General features: G+C 31.1%; 1 protein-coding gene across 2 annotated transcripts in view; it reads left to right on the top strand.

Annotated features, from left to right (window-relative positions):
• LOC140443366 (uncharacterized) overlaps positions 1-10807 on the top strand; it is a 32131-nt gene that overhangs the window by 17979 nt on the left and 3345 nt on the right. The window contains exons 1-3 of one of the 2 annotated variants that reach the window (XM_072534592.1): positions 36-156; positions 574-792; positions 7287-7604. In XM_072534592.1, the coding sequence (XP_072390693.1) occupies positions 586-792; positions 7287-7604 (525 nt within the window). In that variant the 5' untranslated portion in view covers positions 36-156; positions 574-585. Of the gene's footprint in view, positions 1-35; positions 157-573; positions 793-7286; positions 7605-10807 lie in introns of those variants that run through there. The other variant, XM_072534593.1, reaches the window with a different exon arrangement.

Here is a 10807-nt window from a genome sequence, read left to right as displayed (position 1 = left end):
CCACCAAAATTAAAAAATTAAAAGGCGGTAAAATGGATAAAATGATTTTAGGTTTTATTGCTTAGTTTTATTGTATTACAACACAACGTAAAATTGTAAAATGATATATGCTTATAAATAACAGAAACGTCTTTTTAATTATTCGGCTTAAATAAGGTACATAAAATTAATATTCATTTTATTCTACCTTTACATTATATTAAATTCAAATTAGAATACTATAATGTATTAGTACACATTATTTAATTGTTATTCACTTTCTATAAAATCATATAGCGTATCATAATATATACTATTAATTTTTTGCTGTTTATTCTTTTGAGTTCTTATATGTTTTGTTTTTTGCTGTCCTTTCTATTCTAAAGTAGTTAAAAGTACTATCGGCTATCGATTCATAAGGCGGAAAAATATTATTCAACAAACAATATTAGCAAGTATCTCTATACCTATATAGCTTTATAGATATGTTTATGAGTTTATGTTTGCAGCGTGACATTTTTAAATATGTACCTAGTTATAATTTAATAAAAGTTTTGTCTGGTTAAAACTTGTCATATCTGTTAATGTTTACAGAATTTTATCAAAATGCAAGACAGCTACTATCCCTTGGTAATATATAAGTCACCTAACAGCCAGTGGAAGTACAACAGAGTTTCTAAAATTATAAAAAGAACAATAAAGGCTAAGTATTCTATCTATGTAATTCTGAGGATCATTACTGAAAGATATAGAAAAAAATTAGCTACATCCAGTTGTTACCAGACTACCAGTATCATTAAAATGTTGGATTTAGTAAGTTATAACATATTTTGTAAAGCATGGATGTTAATAAATAAAGAACAATTTATTTAATAACTGTCTGAAATAATATGGTATATATTTAATTTTAACCATTGCCTGATCTATATCACCCAAATTGAGCCATTACTTTTGATACAGTATTACTATATTTATAGAAAATTGTTCAAAGGTTTAGATGAATTTACTTTTTCTATAGACACCTTATTTTTGCTATTTCATAATTTACACTAAATGTTATACACTTGAAAGTTAAAGCCAAAATGGTACAGAAGGAAGGCAAAATTCTCGACATTTCTTTCGAAGATTGGATATCATAATGGCTAGTTTATTAACTTGTATTCTAATATTTCACTTAAAATACAGCTATCCCATTCATGCAAGTGCCATAACCAGGATTTTTTTCTTCAGACTTCTTTCTTGTCATTACCCCGAAGTATTTCTTTATTTATTATTCAATCTGTCCATGATACTTACAATAAAATACAACACTAGCACCAATATATGTTAAAACATTCAATGTTCTTATGTCCTTGTATTTTAAGGTCCATGCCTCAATACTACATAAAAGAATGGAAAAACATAGCAGTGCAACGAACAAGATCTAAGTCCTGGTTGCAAGAGATCTTTTTAATTCTGTTAAAGACTGAATGTCCTGGTTGCAAGAGATCTTTTTGATTCTGTTAAACACCAAATGTGTGATACTTTTTCACCAACAATCAGATATCCTACCAGACTTTGTGTCTTCTCTTTATCACCATAAATTTGGTTTTCTTTATATTTTTTAAAAATGTAATAATAATTCAACTGTTCGATTAGGTTTTGCTGATCCTCCAAAGTCATTGCTAATAATTATCATATTAATAGTGTTAATAGTATATCTTATAATGACCAGTATTTTTTCTGTAATATCAACAAGGACTTTTTACAAATTTACTGACTCTACAGTTTGAATAAAAGAGGATTTATTATGCAGCCCCACCCTGATTTTTGTATATTCATACATATTTCGATTCAAGGCATCGAAATTTATGAAACAAGCATACATTTTGATTCAAGGCATCTTTGTGCAAGAATATTCTTCTATGTAGATATTAATATGTATAACCAATATAGGTACCTATGTTGAATTGCAGTCCTTATGAAATTTGTAACACCATTATTTATTTATTTATTTTCTTAAATAAACTTCTAAAGGAAATAAAAAAAAGATGGATAAAATACAAAAATATTGTCATGAGGTTCAAATTGTCACTTTCATGAGGAGTTTCTTGGTCTATTTATCTCAGATTGTTTGAAGGTGGTGCAGTGGCAAATTTGTCGCATTTACTGAATTTCCAACAATACTGGATTAACTATTGAATGACTTACCGGCCCTTAGAGGTCAGCTAGGAATACGCGAATTAGAATTACTTGTATAATTTAATGTAAGAATTTAAACAATAGGTAATAAATTTTAATTGGTAAAAAACGTAACTAGTTCATTGTATTTTAAATAGATATAAATATACACTACATAATTATTTTTTATATTTTTGTAATATTTTTCCTGGACTGATCATTAATGTCTTCATCTTGTTGTCTTTTGGCACTGGTAACCATTGAAGCATTTATTAAAATACTTGATCCGCATGGATATCCTTTGTCTTCAGTGTGTTTACTAGACAAAGGGGTATATCCAAACAATATGACTGGAAACACTCTGCAGTTTAATCATTAAAAAATATTGTATTTCTCTTTCAAGTCAGTAAATAACGACGAATATATCGACATATATTCTGGGGCCCATTCGACGATTTTGTCTACTATAAGGCCCCAATTTGCTGAATTAAATGCATTTTTTATGTCCAACAGAACAAGGACCACCCATCTTTTCTTGCTTGTTTTTGCCTCGTCCCTTATCTAGGTCGCGGCATCGATTGTCGATCTACCTTTACGAAACCCATACTGTTGATTTGATAACACTCTCATATCTTCCAACACGCCTTCCAGCCTCTTCTTGATAAGTCTTTTATATAACTTACCAAGGCAGTCCAGGAGGCATATTGGCCGATAAGAGGATGCTGAATCGGGGGCTTTCCCAGGCTTTAGGAGTAGAACTAGGTTCGCTTCCTTTAAGTCCCTGGGAAACTCTTGTTTCTGCAGTAGGTCGTTACATATTCTTCTGATCAAACCTGGTTTCTCAGTTGCTACAATTTTAATTGCCTCTGGTGGCAGCCCGTGGGGGCCGGGAGCTTTCCCCGTCTTCATTTCCTGACCAGCGGTTCGTATTTCCTCTTCTGTGAACTCCTCTACCATTATTGGAAAGATTTTTATAAAATTTTGGATTTCTTTGGTTGGGAAGAGGAGTTCAGCTGATTCCATCCGCTGGTCCTCGTCGATTTTATATGGGGCCATGACCTTAAACGTCTTCATGGTAATTTTATATGCGTCGCCCCATATATCCTCTTCCAATGCTTTTATCAGGGTCTGCCACTTTTCTTTTTTCCTCTCTTATTTTTTTATTTAGGGTTCTCTTTAGATCTTTGTATATTTCTTTAAGCTCGAGGTTGCCCTGGCTTCTCGTGTAATTCCTTCGAGCTCTAAGGCATCTCACCCGTAGACCTTCTATGTCATCCGTCCACCAGTAGGGAGATTTTTTATTTTCCTTTCTCTTCACGGTAGCCAACTTTGCAGCGTTTTTTAGTGCTCTTTTCAGTTTACCAAGGTCAGAAATCTTTTCCTCATTGATATTTCTGACCTCCGATAGGTACGTGGTTTTATTGAAATAGATTTCCGTGTGAAATATCGGCCGCCTTACTCCCCCTTTTACCTTTATGTCGTATTTTATGTAACAGTGATAGGTGAATAATTGATCCTCGAGGACATCTCACCCGTGTACTCTTCTGGATAGCCCTTCACTCGCGATCGTGACATCAATGTGTGTTTGGCTGGCCCCTCTCGCGAAGGTTGGTTTATCGTTGTTTAATACTTGAAGGCCAGCCTGGGCTATCCATTCATTCCAGAGTTCCCCCTTTTTGTCGTTTATGGGGGAACCCCATAACATGGATTTCGCGTTTATGTCCCCGGCAATCAGAATTTCATTTTCATTCGGGGCGGCGCTCATTATTTCGTCTACGATGGCTTTGTACCTCAGCATAGTGATGTTGGGGGATATGTAACATGCCAGGAGGCAGAAATCCCTCAACCTATTGAGGATATGGTTCCCCCTCCTGACGATGCTCCGCACTCCCACATCCCTGTTTCTAATGAGCACCGCCACATTTTTTCCGTCATCCTGGATCCAACCCCCGCCTGAAGTAATCTTCTTGTTTGGCTCTGGGACGATGAGCAGGTCTGTTTCTAGCTTGCAGGCTTCTGCCTGCACAAATTCATTACGATTCTCATCGTTGGTTTCGCCGAACAAGTTGGTCCTTATCGTCTAACAGAAATTAGAAAAGAAGCAAATACAATAACAGAAAACGTATAAGTGAATATAAACAAATAAAACTTAAATATTTAAAATTTGCTTATCTAAAAATGAAACACGACAGAAACGTGACTAAAAAAACAGATACAAAAAAATCTGTAGAAAATAACATGTCAAACAAAAATGTCGTACCTACCATATTATATAAAACGATTTAGAAACACACCAGCTTCAGAAGACAAAATGTCAATCAATAAAAACGAAAAATTCGTGAAGTGAAAAGAATTTGTTAGGGGCGAAAATCTTTATCGGTGCAAAAATCATTTTTTTGTGCGGAGGTAAGGATTTCTCCCTTAAAAAAAAGTATTTCGATCTTTTAAGGACAAGAGGGAGTGTTTGATACACCCTATCTACTGCTAGAGCCGAAAAAGCTCGAGTTCTTCCTTTAAAAAGAGGGGGTATTAATCTTAAAATGTTCCGTGAATCGACTCCGAATTTTATATTATATTTTCGTTAATCAAATACTCTAGTCGTCAGATACGAAAATGCCACTGAACTTTTTAAAATCATACGAACAAGCTGAACTTTGCTAAGAATGTCAATTTTGAGACCCCAAAAAGATACAAAAAATTTGCCACTCCTAGTTCCGGGCTTCCCTCCAAAACTCCTTTCGATTGCATAAGTACGTTTTTCAAAACTACACAACTTCAGCTACAAATTCCACCTAATACCGTTGGTGGAAGCATTTCCCGTGACGTGAGATTGTTTGTAATGTGAAAGTTTAAATTCAGCGTTTCTTTGGCATATTTCAAATATCTCATATTAGTTTCCAAAACTCTAAATCGAAATTTAATGTGGTAGGTTTTGAAGGTTAGGCTCTAACAATGGACATTTTATTGATCTCATGGGAATCGTAAAAAATGGCAAAAATCGCGCAACGTTTATTTATTGAAAATCTTGAAAATATTGTTCTGAAGCTATTTTCTTGTGGCATTTTAAATTAATTACTATTTAAATGGGAATAAGCCACAATTAAAGGTTAAAATACGTTTATTGACGTTTCAATTTCCACTTCGGAAATCTTTTTTAAAATACAAACATTAGTAAATTAAACAAATTTTGTTTTTTAATTAACAAATAGTAATTAATTTAAAATGCCACAAGAAAAATAGCTTCAGAACATGTAAAACCTTTAAAATGTATTTTGATTTTCGTCGATAAGTCACTCTGATCCAAAATTTTACCGGCGAGTTGATACGAATTTTACTTAAAAAATTGATTTCGCACTCGTAAAGGCGGAGTCCCATGTATCCGATATACGAAAATCGTCTGTTTTTGTAGTTGCTATTTGGAAGCTAGTCACATGGTTGCGATTGTCGGATACGAAAATCCGTATAAACTGTAAATTTTTTGTTTATTGTTTGGATGTTTGGCTGGTAATTGCTGTTTTACCACTTTTGCGTGGTATCACCTCTCTCCCTTCTCCTGTTTTCAATTATTCAGTTTATTATGGATAACGTAGAAGAAACTACAGTCCATCTAATTTACATACCGTTGCACGTCATTATCTACGTCAGAGATCGAAGTTGACATTGTTGCCAAAGTATAAAAAAATCCTGAATCCATTTTAAATCAAATAGGTCACATAATTATTGCAATGGTGGATTAATACAACAAAATAAATTAATATTTAATGTAAATAAATAGAAACAAAACAAGAGTTAAAAAATAATCTTGTTAAAAACAATTTGAGCCGCTTGTTTAAAAAACAACATAGTTTAATTAATAGTAAATAATAAAAACAAAACTAAAGTGTCAACACCGCAACTGTCAAATAAGTGTTACCAATTTATGCCAAAATATCACCTTCGTTCGATTACAGTTACAGTGTGTTCCGAACAAATGTTCTTCATATAAACGCTTTCTAATGCTTTTATACAAATTAAATGAAACTTATTATTGTATATTTCTTTAAGTTAACATTAATAGAAATCTTTAAATATTATTTCTACGCATATATAATAAAATATATCTAGTGGCTGTAATGTCAGTGTACTCTGCAAAGTGATTCTAAAAAAGAACACACCTACCGCCTAAATATTTCGTGTTGATATCATGTGACCTCACGGGCTATGACGCCGATGACGTGCAACGGTATGTAAATTAGATGAAGTATATGTAGACTTAATAATTTCTGAAATGTGCAGTTAGGCATTCTAAGGTAATTGCAATATTTATCAACATCATTTAGTTTCATTTCCAGAAATAGATTATTAAAAGCCCCTTGCTTTCTTTGCTTAAATATTTCACGAACCCAATATTTTCTTTGCCGAATTGTACGTTTTATTTTTTTTTGCGAATTAAAAGAAGTAGACATAATAATAGCGTTTTATTATCTTTACGAACATAGCTTCTTCGATTAATATTCATGTTTCAATAAATTTAATTTACAGATGTTAAACTATTGGAGTACAATTAGGTTACAAAAATGGTCTCGAAAGAATTGTGTAAATACGTAGCAGTCTTTTTTGTATGTAAGTCTTTTAACGATCTCTTCAACTTCTTTCATGCTTATCTGATCATCTTCTGCACATTCCGAGATGTGTGTCGTTTCATCGATAATTAAATGTGATCGAATTTCACTTAGAAGTTGAGTGTAACGTTGTTTCCACCTTGTTTTACAATACCGTGTCACCTCTTCAACAAATTCCTCCAATATGCTGCTTCATTTTTCAGTTTTGGACTTGGATACTTTTGCTAATAGCTTTTCGCCAAGTTAGATTGTTTCGACGAAAGAATCATGGTTGTGTGAATCTTCGTATCAAATCCTGTAAGAGTATAAGACTATAAAAATAAATTTCGTCTATATTTAAGCAAATTTTTTCTAAAAAATAAAATGCTTCATTCATAGTAGATTTTTATTTGATCTTTATAGTCATTCATATAATGCTGGTTCAGCTTTTTAGATATTTTGCACCGTATGTTAAAATGTCTGCTTATATAATATATATATATATATATATATATATATATATATATATATATATATATATATATATATATATAATCCTAATTTTAGATTATACCACAGATATATTTTGGAAGTACACAGAATCGGAAAAGGTTTTATTTTATAGTGAATAAAATAACAAGTCAAAGTCGAGGAGAATGCGTTTTTAAATCGAGCTTGATAGAAGGATATGACTTAGAATGCATAAATTGGGTCCAGGAAATTACCAAAAAGGAGAAAATCCAAATGTCTCATCTTCTAGATGCCAACCTTTATATTTTGGATAATATTGTGAAACCTTTAATACGGCATTTTTATGTTTGTATAAGGTCGTTAAAATCATATGAGATTCAATTTATTCCGAGACATGAATGGAATCGGTTTCAGGTATGTGTTTATATACGCCGCTTTATATAGCTCGCTGTAAATTCTCCATCTGGTATACTTTTTCTTAATAATTAATTCCCACAATATGTATATTATATATATATATATATATATATATATATATATATATATATACATATATTATATTATATATACCTACGGTTGCCTTCCATCGATGTACCTATTTTGTTTTCCTGTTGCGAGATATGCCATTACATTTTACTTTTATTATTCATTCTCATGAACCTTTTTAAGTTTCGGCAGGTAACCCTTGCCTTTGTTAAGATTCTGAAATATATATATATACAGGGTGAGTCACCATTAACGGGACGGAAGATTACAGCGAAACGGTAAAAGATTTTAAAAAAATTTTAAATTTATAGTTTGAATGGATTTGATAAGGGCTACATTTTAAAATTATTTTGAAATATACAGGGCGTCTCAATAAAATGCGGTGTATTAAAGTTATATTTTTTCTTATGGGACACCCTATATTTGATTGCATTTTCTAATTGTCGGCAAAAAATAAGGTATAGTTTCATAAGACTTCCCTATACCTATGTACAGAGTGTTCTTAGTTAGAGAGAGTTATGAGGAATATTCTTAAAATGTAAAGCTTTAAACGAGGCTAACTTATTTAAGAAATTCTAATAAAATTGGTGATACCTCTAAATATTTGGATATTGGTTGAATGTATTTCATGATTAATTATTAAATATTTATTTACAGGGTGTTCAAAATCTGCAGCTTTATTATTGGATTATTCAATGTGTAATATAAGGCTTATTTTAAATGAATTATTATATTAAAAAAATTTTCCACTTTCGAATGGTATATGGACGTCCTATAACTAGGAGTGATAGATTTTGCGTAATTTAAAATTTTCTTTTCGATTTCAAAATATTTATAGTTGTTACTCTCGATTTTTAAACCCATCATTTTGACATATTTGTTATAAATGAAACCAATGTAGTTGTAAACAAATGCGTATACTTTATACTTTTACTTGCTGATATACAACGAATCAGAAAGAATTTTAATAAAATAACAATAAAACAATAATAAAACAAATAACACAAAATAATACAAAATGAACATAAAGAATACAAAATAAACCACAACTTATTACATTATAAGCAAAAAATTTTTTTAAAGAAGACTCATTCTCGACTTATTTAAGCAATTATAACAAATTTTCTCTTACAGCGAAATAGTTGGGTAATGATAGAATTTATTCAATTATTGAGTATTAGAGATATATTTACAGGGTTTTAAAAACTTAGTTTCAATTTTGGATTATTCAATATCTAATATGAGGATTATTTTAAATGGAACACCATGGATATTAATTAATCGTAATACTAAAAAAAGTTTCCTCTTTTGAATGGTATACAGATGTCCTATACTTAAGTCTCATAGTTTTTGCGTAATTTACAATTATTTAAACTCTTCATCGGTATACATATTGATTTTAAAACAAAAGATATAGTTAGTTAATGTCATAGTATGACATTGTCATTTTCTGACATTACGGTCTGGTAATTGTCAAAAAATAAACATTCGTGTGTAATATTTATCTTTCATTGTACCTAAAAATGAAGAATTACGCTATCCATGAAAGAGTCGACATGGTACTTTGCATTGCAGAATGTTTGGAAAATTGTCTCTTAGCTTCTAAAGTTTATGCTCAAAAGTATCCTGATAGAAGACGCCTACAAAAGGAAGTTTTTGAGAGATTGCTTAATAGATTCCGTGCTACTGGTAATAAATGTTGCATACGAAAAGGTAAATAAAAATAAACCAGTTATTGGTGACAACGTTAACGAACTTAATGTCCTGCTTTCTGTTACGGAAAACCCAAATATTAGTACAAGAAAAATTTCGGGTGAATTAGAAATTAGTCAAACTAGTGTATGTAGAATACTTAAGACCAACCACTTTCATCCGTATCACATTCAACTTCACCAGCATTTGACAAAACAAGATTATGTTAACCGTTTAAATTTTTGTTTATGGACTTTAGATAAAGTTGGAGAAGATCCTGATTTTTTTTATAAATATATTATTTAGAGACGAATCGACTTTTCATAATAATGATCTAGTAAATAGACATAATTTTCATTATTATGACACAGAAAATAAACATTTATTTCGTACTGTTGATCGCCAACACCGATGGAGTGTTAATGTTTGGGGCGGCATTATGGCCGAGTACGTTAACGTCCCGTATTTTTTTGACGGACATCTTAATGGGACAAATTTCTTAAATTTTTTAAAACAAGATTTTTGGACACTGCTTGAGAACCTTCCTACGAACTTAGCCTACGAACAAAAATGTGGCTCCAGTTGGACGGAGCTCCTGCTCATTTCTCACGTGATGTTAGGAACTACCTTAACAGAAAATTTACAAACAGATGGATAAGTAGAGGTGGTTCATATAATTGGCCCTCTAGGTCACCAGGACTAACCAAAATGGATTTTTTTAAATGGGGTTATATTGAAAATATTGTATATGCTACACCTCCTACTACTAGAGATGACATGAATTTAAGAATTACAAACGCGTTTGCTTCAATAACTCCTGCTATGTTAAATAATGTAAATAAATCATTCGAAGATAGAATCGCTTGTTGTATTGCACAAGATGGCAAGCAATTTGAACATCTGTTACATACCTGAACATTTTTTACTTATAGTAAGTTTTGGATTATTTTGTATTATTTATGTTGATTATTCATTTTGTATTATTTGTTTTATTAAAATTCTTTCTGTTTCGTTATGTATTTAATTATTTTCAAAAAAAGAGTGTGTGCTCGTAAGCATGTAAGAAGTTATAGGTACATCTATTATTATGACTTCAAAGAAATAAATATATTTTACAGTTTTATTTTTATTTAAATATTAAATTTATTTTAATACTTAAAATAATACAAAAAATTAAACATAACGTTAATATCTACGTCATTTTTGAAAACTGTAACCTCTGCGCAGTTGCCTTTCACTTGATAAATCGTAAAAAATCTAAAAAACATCAAATTTTCAACAAATTTTTTTTATTCTCTTTTTATCATATTTTAATACTAACTATCCTATTCCCAACGAATACAAATCCAAAGACATAAAAATTTTAATTTATTTACCAAAAATGTATTTACAACTACAGTCTGTCCCAAACCCTTCTTTCAGTGCGTCACTAATTTTGA

Source organism: Diabrotica undecimpunctata, chromosome 6 (assembly GCF_040954645.1).
Source record: "Diabrotica undecimpunctata isolate CICGRU chromosome 6, icDiaUnde3, whole genome shotgun sequence".
NCBI lineage: Eukaryota > Metazoa > Arthropoda > Insecta > Coleoptera > Chrysomelidae > Diabrotica > Diabrotica undecimpunctata.
This window is presented reverse-complemented; position numbering and strand designations above follow the sequence as displayed.